The sequence below is a fragment of the Plectropomus leopardus genome, chromosome 14 (genome assembly GCF_026936395.1).
Source record: "Plectropomus leopardus strain MGB_pleo_1.0 chromosome 14, ASM2693639v1, whole genome shotgun sequence".
In the NCBI taxonomy this organism is placed as follows: Eukaryota; Metazoa; Chordata; class Actinopteri; order Perciformes; family Serranidae; genus Plectropomus; species Plectropomus leopardus.
Window position 1 is genome coordinate 21064276 of NC_142189.1, and position 15887 is coordinate 21080162.

The 15887-nt window shown below is 41.9% G+C and overlaps 1 protein-coding gene across 9 annotated transcripts in view; it reads right to left on the reverse strand.

The window, feature by feature from the left end:
- Positions 1-15887, reverse strand: part of LOC121953328 (ryanodine receptor 3) — a 138139-nt gene that overhangs the window by 98094 nt on the left and 24158 nt on the right. For 4 of the 9 annotated variants that reach the window (XM_088087643.1, XM_088087648.1, XM_088087641.1 and 1 more), the window contains exons 2-9: positions 13843-13962; positions 8599-8703; positions 7965-7985; positions 3927-3941; positions 3329-3403; positions 2376-2454; positions 1735-1847; positions 349-448 (exon numbers count right to left, since the gene is read on the reverse strand). In XM_088087643.1, coding sequence (XP_087943769.1) covers positions 349-448; positions 1735-1847; positions 2376-2454; positions 3329-3403; positions 3927-3941; positions 7965-7985; positions 8599-8703; positions 13843-13962 — 628 coding nt within the window. The remainder of the gene's footprint in view (positions 1-348; positions 449-1734; positions 1848-2375; positions 2455-3328; positions 3404-3926; positions 3942-7964; positions 7986-8598; positions 8704-13842; positions 13963-15887) is intronic. The other 5 variants (XM_088087647.1, XM_088087646.1, XM_088087645.1 and 2 more) reach the window with 3 other exon arrangements.

Below are 15887 nucleotides of genomic sequence, written 5' to 3' on the forward strand. Positions count from 1 at the left end.
GCCGGTGGCAGTTAAGCACTAAGATAAAAACGTTTCTGAAAACATTTGGGGTGAGAAAAAAAGCAGCATAGTAACAGAATCTTGGTTAATATTTGATCAGCACTGCCTATCTGTAGTTTCCGCAATAGCCCTAGACCCAGCGATAATTCGAAAAGACTTGAGTAGGGAGATCTGGACACTGGTAAGATGGAGAGAAGTTCATTTTTACATACAGTATAATACAAAGCCGGTTGGAAATTGGTAAAGTATCCCTTTAACCAATTGGTGGAAAACAATACTAGAGAATCATGGAGAGGATTGTGGAAGAAACCTTTGACGAAATTATGGAGGCTGGAGTTTTGTGTTTACCTTCTTCTATGTTGCTACCGGAGCAGATGGGATGGACGTTCCACAGGGTTTGCATGAAGGAGGCATCCACCTGGATGTTACCATTGGAGATGGATAAGTGCTGCAGGAAAGAGGATTACACGTGGCATTCGTTTATTTGCATACATCAACAGAAGTGACAGCACATGGGCTTAACTGTCAAAGACAGTCGAAGCATGTTTTATTATGAGGCATCTCTTCTGTTCTACACAATAAAAAGAAATGAATTCAATGAACCTGTCAGAATAAGATGTCATTAAACATTTTTGTTTGTAAATAAATCCCCAGAGAACAACTCTATTGCAAACAAACGTGGGTGCTATAGGAAGATTGTCACTGGATACCTGATATCTAAATGAAATAATTTATTCAAAATAAATGTGATGTTGACTTGTCAAGACAGAGTTAAGCTTAACTTTGAAACTCTCTGGAATCATTTATCATCCAGGAGCAAACTCCAATTTATCACTGAGTGTTGATTGAACCATAAACATGACGGACAGATGCCTTAAGTGCTTCGAAATTTATACCATCTGGGGGCCTGTGATGCTATGCGAATGAGTGTGTATGTAGATGGCTGTGTTTTTCAAACTTCTTGTGTGTCCAAAAACAAATTTTGTGGCAGCTGTGTCCTGATCATCCCTCTCCAGAGTCCCTCTGCAGCCCTAGGTGCTGTCCCCACATACCACTGTGTGGGTGATAGCCGGGACAGACTACTAGATTGACATTGGTGACTGTAAGGCAATAGTGGTCATCTGGCCGTGCCCCTGCTGCCATGGGGGGGGTAAACACAGCCTGCTGGCGGCTGTCACCAACTTCATGGATCACAGGGGACATGCTTCCCGGGCTTAACATCACACGGTGCTATGATGCTGAGCTTAGAGGGCAGGAAGGCATAATAGTAAAAGAGGAAGCCTACTGCTGAAAAGGTCAGTTCAGAAGTGCAATAGGAACATAATCATTATTGATGGCGGTGGGACGTGGGGATGTGACGAGGATGAAAACAGGAAAGGCTCATTTAAAATGGCACTGGCTGCATAATCCACCGAAGCAGACATTTCCAGTGCAGATCAAATTTTGTTTAATGTAACTGTTAGCAGCCATGCAGTCATCCAGAGGGGAAAAGTTGTTGCTTTTAACGTTAAAGCCTCCTGCAGGAGAGAGGTCATGGGAGAGTGCAGCATGTAGTAACAGGATTGGGGATAATCTGAAATTTTGTCACATCAGGGGAAGAAGAGTTGATGCTCTCCCACTAAGACCTCCATATTATGCACACACACACACACACACACACACACACACACACACACACACACACACACACAGTAGCTACAGCTTCAAGGATCAAACAGAAAACAATAAACTTACAAGATATCGCTCTGAGGACACGCTGACAAGGATGAGGTCATCACCGATGCGCACTTTCTCTCCCTCTGATCTCTGTTTGGAGGCAGGGTGGATCGTCCACCAACAGGCCTCACCTACAATGATACACATACTGTATATACGCTGTCTCCATATTTTAATCCAAACAACCCGATGAAAGCACCTTATTACCTATGCCCAATGTCATTTGTGATTACTGATGATGCAATGAGACGAGAGCAGGCAGAAATGAGAACTTGCACAAGGATGCACCATGGCAACAATCATTTTAAGTCATATTGAGGTGACTGCTCATCTGCTGTATGCTATGAAACAAATAATAATGCAAATGTGCAGCAGTGATGAAATCGGCACCGACAAAAGAACCACACAGTATGTCTACAGTGCTCCACGGGGAATATTAACTGAGATAACACACGCTTATGAACAAATACGGTGCAGAGAGAGAGAGATAAAGAGAGCTGGGCTCGCAGACAGCAGAGAGAAGGAGATAGACTGAGTGAAAGAAACCAAACAGAGACGCAGGAACAAAGACAGGGACAGACAAAGAGAGACAGAGCTGGCCAGAATGAAAGAGGAAAAAGAGGTGGATAAAAGCAAACTGTAAAGCGCTTTTCTTTTACCTGTTGAATCCTCCTGCAGGCCGACATCAAAGGACAGCTTATCTGTCTGCGACCTTGATGTCTTCAAGCAGGCTAGGTACTGTGGTCAACGGACACATCAAACCACACAGAACAGGGCTGTCACACACACACGTCTCTGCAGAAGACCTTGCCAGCCATATACTTAAAATGCTAATGGTGGTTAAAGGTTCAGTGTGTAGGATTTAAGGGGATATATTGGCAAAAATGGAATATAATATAAAAAGTACGTTTTCTTTAGTGTATAATCACTTGAAAATAAGAATAGTTACCTTAGAATGTTTTTATCTACATAGTGAGCAGATCATCGTCTACGGAGATCACCATGTTGCATTGCCATATTTCTAGAGTAGCCCAGAATGGACAACCAAAAATACTAGCTATGGATAGGGCCAACTGCATTTTCTTGTCATCCGCAGTAGTTAGCAGTAGTTTTTAATATTCAGAATTTGTCTGTTTGTTTTGGAGAAGAGGAGACCACTGCAGATAATTTGGCTTCCTGTAAAATCCTCCTGGTAGTCTGGCTCTTAAGTTATCAGAAAATAGAAGTGAACACATATTAGCAGACTCTGGGCTAGCAGCGCTTCTCTAATGATCACCAAATTGCATTAGAAAAACACAGATTTTTACAGTGAAGCTGCTTAATTTATAGTAATTATCAGTTTAAAACATCCTGTCAATTTATTTGGAGCAGGAGACTGCTGCGGATATTTCAGCTCAGGCGGTTAAAAACCTCCTAAACATTTGGATTGCAAAAAAAGTTGAGCACACATTAGCAGGTGACACTGAAGGAATTCTAACTGGGAGAAGATTCGTCTGGCTGCAATCTGCAATCCTTACCGCCAGATACCACTAAATCGTTCTAACTCTTACATGCTGCTGTTTTAGACCCTACTGTTGTTATAATTTGGTCTGAATTTCATGCAATCTCTTACCATAGAGCTGAAGGAATGCCGAAGGAGAATGGCGTGTCCGTACAGAAGTGTCTTGTGTCCTCCGCTCTGCGCTGCCTACAGAGAACATTCACACACAAAAAAAAACACACACACAAATACATAGTTACATGTCAGCTCAAGCTCCTGTCATAACAGCCCCAGTGGTCTCCCTCCAACCGCTTCAATCTACACCCGACCTCTGACACTAAATGTCGACCTCTGCGAGGACCTTCTCGCCAGTGATGATGACTGCAAGCCACATATCTCCTGAGGAGGTCTTTGCCACCCCATCTCTCCAATGAAGACATGCAAACTGACTTGCCACGGGAGATGGTGTTTCTGGCTCCTGTATCCGTGAGCGAACAGGATACGGGCTCATCTTTCCAGCACTCCGACTACAGGAATACGGGAAGGATGCAGAACTACTGTCAGTCTCCGTTGCAATGTCAACATTAGCAGGGAGTGACTTCGCCGCTTATGGGGTTGGGTTAAGATGCAGGAGGGGAACAAATGGTATCTCTACTGGTAGAGATGCAAAAGGGGGGTAAAGACTAGTTTTTGTTGTTTTTCTTCGGCAAGCAACTCCCGTGTTACTCACCTTCCTTATGAGCCTCTAGGAAGCATTAAGGTAAGAAAGAGTGTCATTATTCAGAAAGAACTATTGTTCTCCTGAGCTTTTCTGCCTGCCTCCACTTTCTTTTAGTCTTTAGTACAAATGATTTAAGTCCCGGGGCACGCAGGATTGTCAAAAAGTCAATTTTTTGAGAGGGATTAGGAAAAACAAGTTGACTCTCAATCTTCTGCGTTTTACGAAGTGATGCCATTGGCACAAGATCCAGAAATAATTTCTGAAACAATAGTTTATGTCACATTTAACTGAACCTTTAACCACTGCAGGACACTAATGATATGTTGTCAAGACTGGAAATCTACCAACACTTGGTAGATTTTCTCATAATTAGATTGATTATGTGAGCGACACATGAATCACGGCAGTGTTTCATGAAAACATCCTACCATGCCTATTACTTCTTCTATTTCATTCTCTCACTTTCCTCTCCCTCTATTAACCCCCCCCCACTCCATTGGCTGCTGGGACAATAGCGGGCCTGTGATTTGATGCAGTTGTGTCGTGCAGACTGCAGCACTGGCTTCCAGGCTTCTTCTGTGCTTCTGGCTACTGCTATATGCTGGCTGAGGTACTGAGCTTAATGCGGCGAGGCACATCCAGCTGCAATCACCACGACCAATAAACCCAAGCCTTTCGCTCACTTCCTTATCCCCCGGCTGTCAACTGCATTATACAGACAGAGAGTACACTGAGGGGAATTGTGGCTCATGTCACTATAAGAGAAAGAATCCACTGCATGTGGAGAAACATTGCAGCAAAAAAATTCAATACACCTTGAGCAACTTAAATGAGTAAAACTGAATTACCCTCAGCTCACTGAACCATGAAGGAGACTGGATCAGAGCGGTATAAGAGAAAAAAACAAGTGGTGTATCTCCTGTCCAGCTGTTGACCACAAGGGACATCATATCAATTTGAGGGCATGACATTTAGCAGGACGCAGCCTCCTGGTGTGTGTGCCCTGCAGATAACACGTGTGTGTGTGTGTGTGTGTGTGTGTGTGTGTGTGTGTGTGTGTGTGTGTTTGTGTGTCTGTAGTGTTGTGGTTTCTCTGAATAAAGAGATTTTGGAAGACTCACTAACACCACAACAGAAAGAGGTGGCACAGGAAAAGAAACACTAGCACGACAAATGTCGACAGAGCAGATTTGTCTCATCTACTCACTGATCTCATCATTTGCCCTTCTGACCAGCGACCCCCGAATCAAACAGGTCAGCGCTTTTTTGGACGAGCAGCAACGAATTCACACAGAGTGGTTGCTGGTGGGTACTGAGATAAAAGGGGGTTGGCATTTACACAAGTTGTAAGCGTGTTGTCTTTGCAGATCGTCTGCAGTCCCCTCAGTCTGAACTACCGATTTGCTCCAGCCACTTGTCTATTGATAAGCCCATCTGTTCAAAGACGTATTGATCTCAGAGCCTCAGCCGAGACATATTCAACCTCCATTTCCCCTTTAATGGCGCTTCCTCCAGTGACATTTCAGCGCGGGCGAAGAATGATGAATAGGAAGACAGTATCGAAAACAGATAAAAGTGAGTAGAGAGAAAACAGTGAAGTTACACAATACAAATGGTCAATCCAAAGCCATCTAAAAGTCTTTGGGGTCTCTGCTACAACGGCACAAACGGAGTGAAAGGTTAAAGAAAAGATTTCTGAGGTGAGGAAATCTTTCAGCTATAGAAAGTATGAAATGCAACCATGTTAAAGTCCAACTGAAATCACATGTAGTGATCCTTTCTTGTATTGAAAACTAATTTTTATCATATTTCAAAGACTTTAATGTATCAGCTTTATATTCTCAAAAGGGAGACAAAAGCCGGAGGTGTGTGTTTGACTGACAGCAGCTGGTAAACTGAGGTCCGATCTGGGAAAAGCCTGCACAGTAAGCTGTAGCTGACAAATTATTTCAAGAGTGTGTTGTTAGCATGGACTGTAGTAAATAATGCAATGACATTTCCAAATTTGTTTGTGGGCTCTCCTTTTAAAGCCTTGAGATTGGCATTTTGGATTTGGGAGCCAGAAGTGACCACATTTGGACGAGAGAGTGGAGCTAACTCTAACGCTAGCTGCTAGCTTAATTAGCACCGTGCATTTACAGCTGTAGTAAACTGTGATAATGCTAACGCTGATTTTCGCTAGCAAAAAAAATCAGGATTAAAACTATTAACAGAATGTACTTACCGAAAAAAAGGAACTTGCAAAGACCAAACACTGAAAAAAGACTTTTTTAAATGACCAAAATGTCACAATTAACTTCCACTAAACTATAAAAAAAAAAAAAAGCTGTGACTCTGGAGTTACAGATACATTATCGAACCAACATAGCTGCCATGTTAGCCACTTGTCGGCGGATGGCGCCCACTTGCCACTCAAAGTGACCACGCCCCTAATTATGCATACATTTAACTTTAAAAACGTTTAAAGGGGTAAGTTCACCCCCTGTAAAGTTGTCATTAATGCTTAAAATAGCTATAGAGACCAAAACAACCTTTTTTCTGGGCTGTAAACAAATTTATTTCCACATATACATCTATAGGATTTACTCTGTTCTGAAGCAAGCTTCAAATGGCCATTTTAACAGTTTCTGGCACTTCCACATAAGCTGCATTTTTTTAGCCTCAGAGGCTAGGATTATTTTTAAGACCAAAGGTTGCTACCCTGACACTATATGTTAGCAAGTGCACTTTTACCCACTGAATGTTGTTGGCTGGTTTAACAAGCTAAGGTGTAGGACCAGACGTGTGTTTGTACATTCAATATTATGGAGATTTAAGCAGGAAAGCTACAGTGGTTCTCGTGTTGTGTTAGCATGCTGCTGTCTGGCTGCTAGTCAGTGTAACCATCTACCTATGATGGAAAGGTGACATTAGTGTTTTATGCAAAATATGGTTCAGATTTGACTGGCTTTATATCTACATAGTCAGAGAACTAATGGTAATCCAACAAATTACTGCAAATTGCAATCATAAAACCAAAACATACAAAATATATAAGTGTCCCTTTTGGTTTCAGATTTTTTCAGAGGTGATTTACAGAGCAGATATATATGTGCTGTGGCAGAAAACTATATAATGTAATTACAGATGGGCTTTAACTGTTATGTTAAGGCCTTAAAAAGGTGCTGATGCATGAGGGAGGAGGCTGAACGACCAGTTGAACACATCCATTTGAGCTTTAATTCAGCGTTTAATATTTTGAGCACCCTTTTTCTCTGCTGCGGCTCTTAATTCCCTGCCAGCTAGCTCTTAAACTCCCCACAGCAGCAGTGGAACCAATGCTCTTGACTTCCATCATTCGGCTGCACAGACAGTCCACTGTGGCCACAAAGCTCTTGCCCTGAAACATCCATTTATCTCAGGAGTTGAGTCAATGAATATGAGCCTTAACAACTTAGGATTTATGGAAATTCTCACCATCATTAACCACGTGGCTTTAAAGAGCAAAGTGGCTAAAACTGACCCAAAGTCTTTTTTGACAAAATCAATAATTTTCTGTCTTGCTGCAAAAAATCCTGGTCTCAGCTGTTTGCATCCTCTCACAGCATCTCATATCATAAAGAGTGAGTTAAAGACACTGTGACAAATGAGAGCTTATCCAATGTGGTGGGGTTTGCATAAAACAAATGACACTGCAGTGAACATCCATCTGAATGCTCCAGAGGACAGGACTAATGTTAATTTGACGCTAATCCAGCGTCACAGTTGTGTGAGATCTTCACAGGGTACCTTATTGGGAAGTCTATAGGAACCCCTATTTGTCTCTGTCAGCTCGACGGGAGCTCAGACGCAATCTTCTCACCCAGTGTACACAAAAAATCCATACGATCATCAGTTATTCCAAAGCACGGGCTCTGGTGTTAGTATAAACCACGATTTCTTATGATTTATGATGTGAAGACAAATCTTCAGTGGTGATGACTTATAGTGGACGGCTGTGTATTGTGACTAATCTACTGCGTCATGCTTTGGGGGATGAGAGGGGAATGGTATGAGTGGTGAACATACCCATCGGTCCGGGCCGCGTGTCTATCATGCGGAAGATGGAGATTATACACAGAGAATAGAAGATAAAGATGGGAGAATTACACATCTGTCACAGCAATGCGAAAGAGAAGCAAACACACTTGCAAGAAGACAACTAAAACGACATCAGGAGCAGAGATTAAGGTGATGAATGAGTGTTTGATCAGAAATTCAGTCACATAATATTGATTGAGAAAAAAAAATGCCAAATCTACTGTCACTCTTTGTTTGTAGGAAAATATGTACATGCTAAATGATGCTGTTTTCCTTCAAGCCGTGGTGTTAATCAAATGGGCTAAAAGTGAATGCAGCACTTGAGAAAAAGCTGCAGTAATTCCAGGGCATCCCCTTTATCCTCATTAATATTCATAGGGGCCCAGACCTCTCCGCAGTCGGGGTCCTCAGGCCACTGTAATGGGCCTTTTTTGCCCATTAATCTCTTTATAGTGACTGAACAAGTTAAGAGTGTTCAACCAAGCTGGCTGCATTCATTACAATAAACTGTTAAGCAACAAACTCTTTTGAATGGACATACAGTGCATGACTCAGGGATGTGGAGTTGAGGTATGGATTGTCAGAGTGTTTCTTATCCGTGTGTGTGATCACCATCACTCACCCCTTCACTGTTCTGTCCGCTCTTAGCCAGCATCTCCTGCAGGGCCCGTACTGACAGAGACTGTTCCAGCACGAAGGTGCAGATGCACAGGTCTGGAGGAACATACTGCAACAAAAGACAAGTTGGTTAAAAGTTAGCACAGTTTTTATTTACCTTACATACAGTGTTAACACATGAGTTCTCATTGTAGTAGTTGGTTTGTGGTAATAGTTTCAAGCTGCAGGAGTCAGATTTTTTTTAACACCATCTCTGCTCATTTAGATGAATGAAAAATTCATTTGGGTGCGAGAACTGTGCAGTTTATCCATGTTTTTCATGGGGTGATGAAATCTTTGAAACTGTTTTCTTGAGCTGCCTTATAAATCCACCAAGATGCAAAATTGTCCAATGCTGCTTTAAATCTGCAAAAACATCCACATCCAGGAGTAATAGAGCAACATGGCATCATTCATGAAAAGACATATTTGTGTCTACCTGGCATATGAAAGTCATGCATTCACATTCCTTTTCGCTCTTTTTTTGGCCTCCACTTACTCCTGAAAGAAATATCTTGGGAATCACTGACTAGACCTTGTATATGGTGTTTCTGTGACAAGAGTGTAGAGCAAAGGAACCACCATGGCAGTACAGTATGTACTGTACAGCATGTCCCCAAAGTGTGGGCCCAAAAAGTTGACTACTACTATAAAAGTTGCTGCCTCAGAAAGCACCCTACTTACTGTATAGTGGCCCAGCGTGCTTCTTTTATAACCAAAGCCGCATTAACATAATGATTACGACAGCCACCTGTCCTGCCTCCCATCAATCTTCAGTTTGACTTAGCATGTAAAGAAGTTTTTGCTGCTCAAGCAAAACATCCGCACATAGGCAGAAAAATGAGAAGTGCTCCCTGAATCCGCCGGGATTTTCTGATTAGATGTCCACTCATAATATCTGTGCTGACTGCTGCATTTCTACCGCACTTGAACCAAGTTCGTCTTAATCAAGTGGGCGATATTCATTAAAAGGTACTTTAGAAACAGATTAAGTGCTCTCAGGTCAGTCTGCACTCAGATAAGCCAGGTCTTGGACAGCACGCTGTTGAACAGACGAAGAAGATGCCAAATAGCGTCCCAAACCAGGACAGGAGAGTATAGGGCCGATTCACTGACAGAATGAGGGAAGCAGGGACAGAGATATCGTGGGGTATGGCTGCAAGATTAATTATATCAACCTAAACACCCGACCTGGCCTCCTTACTGAGTATCTCAGTTCCTCCCAAACTGGTTCATTCACACAGGTTAATCTAACCTCATTTTGCAAACTTCACACAGCCCAGTTTTAGTGTGTAGTAACAACAGATTTGCAGCCATAGCAATCTGATCGTTAAAATCTAAGTCATGTTGAAGTGTAAGCGCTCCAGGCGAGAGTGTGGAAATGCTTCGGTGAAAACAAACAGAGATGACTTGATTTATAGCAACACATGCAAATGTGTCGGGATCCAACAATAGTGTTTCCAGATTGTCTAACTGACCATCTTCAGGCTCCATATATGATATCCATGCATTTGCAATATCCATGATATGAATTTATTTTCATCCTAATTGTCTCATATGCGCTATTGTCATGCAGACATGCAGAGGAACACATGCAACACATGTACATGCAACACCTACACGTCCTCCCCCTATAATCTGTGCAATAATTCACATTTTCAGCATGCTCTTTGGGTCAGGGATGCCTCTACACGTCCCTACTCTTCCCTCTAGCAGTGTCACCGTAGAGAAATCAAATAAATGGTCTGGTGGGAAGAGACCCAGCCCTGCCCTCATCTCTCTGACTGTGACGGTGACTAACAGCGGACCTTTGCTCTCTGTGGGTGCAGGACTGTAACAGTTGGTGGGGAGGGGGCTGCCTGGAGAGAGCAATGCAGTTAAATGAAGGTCTAGAGGAGCTGGAAGGGGTGATGAGAGTCCAGCACTGTCAGGATGTCCTCTTACAAGGCGGAGTGGGGGAGGGAAGCTTTACAGCAGCTTCCCCCGATGTTTGGTTGATGAGCAATAGTGTAATGAGGGAAAGAGCGTAGTGAGATGGTGTGCAGGGATACATGACGTCTTTGTTTTTGTTTCCACAGAGAGGGTCAAAAAGGGTTAAAGCTGATCGCCCAGAGGAAGTGAACTCATAGTCAGCTGCAGCTGCTAAAACTGTTAAATGAAGCGACAAAGACGGGAGCCAAAACAGATGATTTGCAAATGACAATTAAGAGTAGATGACGAAATAAACAACAAAGATGCAGCATCACTTCCATTATAATATGTGGGCATCTACCCTCCAGTGGTCTTATTATTGAGTCGCTGACAGGCGAGAGCTGCAGGTCATATATCACAATCAACCAGCTTCTCACAGGCTGATTGATGTTGCTGTTTAAACTGTGCACACTCTAAATCAACCTCACCCCGTCCTGGTTCTGGGTCCCATTATCAGACTAGTTTACCAAGCAAAGGAGATGTCCTGGCCTGCTTCTAATCTCTGGGGGGGGGGTTCACCTCTCTGTCGTTGATCCCAAAGGTGGGTTGATGCCTTTTCAAAAAAAAAAAAAAAAAAACCTGAAGCAATGAAGACAAAGTGCCAGATAGGGAGAACATCCATCACACCTGTCAGGTGTAATTACCATGCAATATGGGGTGAAAGCCTCACCTCCCTCTGTGCACAATAAGCCCCCTACATACACACACATACTCTGTGAGAGCAGTTGCTGGGGCTTGTTGAAAGAAGAGAAGATAATCGCCAGAAGTGAATGGATCTTTCATTTGTTTTTCTTTCAGCCTCGTTTCCCTGAAAAGTGTCTGTGTGTCTCACACATTCACACACTGTATACGCCTGGTGTCATAGCTTGAGTGAAATGAATCTCGGACAATACTAATGGATTTTGACTAAAAGACAATCAACGCGGGAAAAGCCAATTAGGCCTGCTGTCAAAAGACGCTGCTATGGGAACATTAAAGGGATAGTGCAGATTTTTTACATTGTATGGGGTCGCCGACTTCTCCATAGTCAGTGTATTGCATACAGTAGATGGAAGTTGGTAGGCCCCCAGTTTAGAGAAGCAGGCTGGAGTCCAACACAGCAGCAATGTACTACTGTGTACGGCGGCAGCAGCAAAATGTATCTTAACCACCTAAAAAGAGTCCGCCCTAAAAAAATCAATAACAGTTTAAGCTTACGCTATAATGAGAGTATTTTCAGCACTTTAACTTGCAGTCAGCCAGCCCGTTCTGACGGGAAAGCTGTTAATGGCTTCAGCTCCCCATCTTTGCTCTCATTAAAGTCACCAGACTCCAGTAAGAAAATCAGTGATTTTAGCTCAGTGAACACAGGGGCTGCTGGTCTACTGCTGCTTCGATCAGTTAGTTAGTGTGTGTTATTGTATGACTTTGGTGAACCTGAACTAACCCTTTTACACGCCACAGTCACAAAATCAAACAAACAAAATAACTGTCTGAGGTAGCTGTACATCAGCAGCTCCTGTGTTAAGCGATGTTAAATCACTGTTTTTTTTAAATGGAGTTTGGCTTTGAAAAGAGCGATATATCAGCTTCATTTTCCCATTGAAAAACACTGTCTGACATTAAGGAAAATCAGTAAAAATACTCCCAGTGAAAAGTTTACTTGAACAAACATTGATGTTTTTGGTTGGACTTTTTTTTTAGGTGGGTAAAATATGTTTTGTTGCTGGCCCTTTAGAAAAAAAAAATTGCTTAGCTTCTAGGGCTGCCCCTCGAAAGCTGGGGACTCGAATCATCAGTCAGAGACCCTCAGCTGACTGAGAGTGCATCAAGTCTAACAGTTGTTTTTTGGTGTGCAGTGTACTTCTGGGAACCCTTTAGTCCCCTAAATTTTGCAGCGAGTGCTCCTTACATTCATGCTACTCTTTGCAGCTGCGGGCATGCTGCAGCGACACAGAGGGAGTGACAGACCACAACATAAGGTGAAGTAGTGGTGAATTTATAGCTCACAGCAAGTTAATAGGATACAGTCTCTGATATCTGGTGTTGGCAAAAAATGTGCATTTGCAATCTGTTGTTGGCGCCATTAGCTTTTTTATTATATGACGTGAATGCCGCTGTCACACAGAACATCCTGCTTAGCCCCATCAAACTTTAAAACTTTGTATATAAAACAAATATTTGTATTGAAGAGCCAAATATGATTCAACTTAATTCGCATACGCATAATTCTGAGTTGGGTACAACCTTATTAGCTTCCATGTCAGACCTCAGTCTGCTTCTCCAAACTGGGGGCATGCCAAATGACGTCTGCTGTATGTTATATACTGTCTTTGGATAAGTAGTCCCTACAACCCCGCTAAAAAACTGTACTATCCCTTTAATGCCATGAACAGCAGAGCGACAGGGGCCAGAGAAAGGTGAGAGCATCTTTGAATTGTCATGATTCTTCCCAACAGCCAATAATCATTCAAATATTTCTCCCTGATGGCTTGATCACAAACATATTGCAGAACAAGGTTGAGGATCTACTTCATAATTTCCACATTTGTTACACAAAAATGCAATAAAGGTGGCAACCTGCTGATTACAAAGGCAAACAATTAAATTGAACCGTCTCAATTACAACTTTGCACTTAGTCGCAGCAAATGCGTCAGCAGCCACAGCTACTGCTCAGATGCAATAAAGCTGTAGGCAATTAGAGCCAACAACAGCACTGTTTATGAAACAATCCATCAAACACATCCAGGGGCGTAATTTCTGGGAATTATCATCTGACGGTGGGCCCACGGAGATGTCGCGTCATCCCTGAAACCCCCTTGGAAGAAAAGCTCATCAACAAGGCTGCGGTGGATGTGAATTGTTGTTCCAGCTTTGATAGCGTGCTGAGCTGAGCTGCCTATCTGTGCGTCTCCGCTTGGCTTCACTGAATCTTCGCTTGGACCTAAACGAGGATGAACTAAAAGGATGTTTGGTTTCCATGGTGCTCATGCCTGTGTGAATGCTTCCTTTCATCTGCTTCACTTTTCTGCGAACTGCTTCATGTACCATTTGTTGATTATGTGCTGCATATGCGCGTGTGTGTGTGTGTGGTTGATTTATATAACTGCAGACAAAAACAAATGAAGTGGATGATTTTTGATCAAGGAGCTGAGCAGAGACTCCCCACACCAATAACATGCATCTCTGTGTTCTGCTGAATGTTTTTAAGATTAAAGAGAATCAAAGCGTGCAACGATGTGGTCTCTCTGTGCCTACCTTTGCCTCTGATGTGGGCTCCAGGTAACACAGCCGATTGCCCAGCCCCTCAGCAGCCAGGCAGAACTTGCGATTCTCCTTCTGGATGCAGGCCACACACTGGAGCACCACTTCATCATCCTGTCAAGACAAAACGGACTTCAGTTTGTGTGTCTGTGCACGTGAGTGTGTGCGTCATGTCCCGAGAGAGTCTGACTTCACCCACACACATGCCCAGTCTAGTGCATTGATCATGGGAGACTCTTTTGCCACTGAAAATGTTACACTGCCACCCATTCCTCACCACAGTGGAGGAGCAACAGAAGATGCAATTTCACTCTCACAATACAATAATTATCTTAGAACCACTGTGTAGTCCTTATCCTCCACATGGCTAATTTTCTGTACTGTTCAGACAAAAACTTAGACTTGTTGACTTGTCTACAAGTAAATAAATATTCAGACAAAAACAAGAATTGACCCCTTGAAACCTGAGCAAATTGGCTTAATCTAATTCGAAAACATGTTTTTTCTGCAATGACATGTCAAAATGTCTGCTGTGCAAAAGGTCTACAGGTCTAAAAACAAAAGTCAAAGTACATATGAAACTGATTTTCCCAATGATGGTTTTTGTCATTTGAGGCAGTTTGTATCACATTGATGTATGTTAATTAAATACTGATTCTATAATTTAATATCATAAATATTGCTGTTTGCTATTGGTTGCAAGGGGGAACGTGATATCGCGGACATCGCTACTGCACACACTGTGACTCCAAAGGGCATCCCAAGTGAAACACAGCAGCGGCCATATCCAAGATCCTTTAACTTTATTTTTGCACAGTGGGAAGAAGTGGAAATGTATTGTCCATCTTTATTCGGAGTCACTGATTTTTATATAAGGATCAATAAACTTAAATATTCAAGACGACAAAACAGTCAAGTGCACCACAAAGGGTTATTCATTCTAACTACTAACATATATTTTGCTTCCTCTACATGTTATCCCTTTTTCTCTGCCTCTGCCTGGCTAATTGGGAGCTTTTCCTGTCTAAATGTGGTGATCAAACAGAGAGTAACCATGGCTGATCCCTTTGAGTCAACCCAATCTCCTTTAGGCTGTTTACTCTGTTTATATGGTACAAATGAGGCAATTGATTGGAGCGTTACACGTTTAAAAAGAAAATAACGGTGGTAAATTAATTAATTTATGTATGTAAAAGGGAGGCTTTGATGTTGCATTAGTAATTATGCATGAAATTTTGCGTGCATATATTGGAGCATGTACGCCTATATGTGTGATACTCAGAGGTGGACAAAGTATTTCCATCCACGACTTAAATACAAGTACTAATTCCACATGGTGAAAATTCTTTGTTACAAGTATAAGTCCTGCATTGAAAATGTTACTTAGATAAAAGTAAGTATAATCAGGAAATTACACTTTAAGTATTAAAAGTAAAAAAAAGTATACCCAATGCAGAAAAATCTTTAAAAACAAACACACCAAAACCTTTAAAATATTGGGAGAAAAAAGAAAAAAAATATTTTTAAATATCCAAAAAATTATTAGAAAAAAAAGACACACCCCAAAACTCAGATATAAAAAGAAAACATAGAAACCCCTAAATATTTTTAAAAAATTAAAAAATTATTAAAATGAGAAAAAACATCCCAAAAAACAACCATTATCCAGAAAATTAATTATATCAACAAAAGTATGCAATGGTATGAAAAGAAAATACTCAAGTAAAGGTCAAGCACCTCAGATGTGTACTAAAGATCGGTACATGAGTAAATGTACTTCGTGACATTCCACCACTGGTTGTACTTCTGGATATATTATCTAAGAAATGTCTTAATGAAAATGTGAGCACAGTAAACTTAAATACAGAATCACATGAATCTAAATACAACCCTCAGAGAGTAAAAATCAATATTTTCTATTAATTAGGCTGTCGCATGCTGATATTTGTGTTAGAGAATTGCCGTATGCGACTACTGGACTGCCCTCTTAAAAAAAATATTAGCATCAGCACAAACAGCCATAGGCATAGGGATAATGA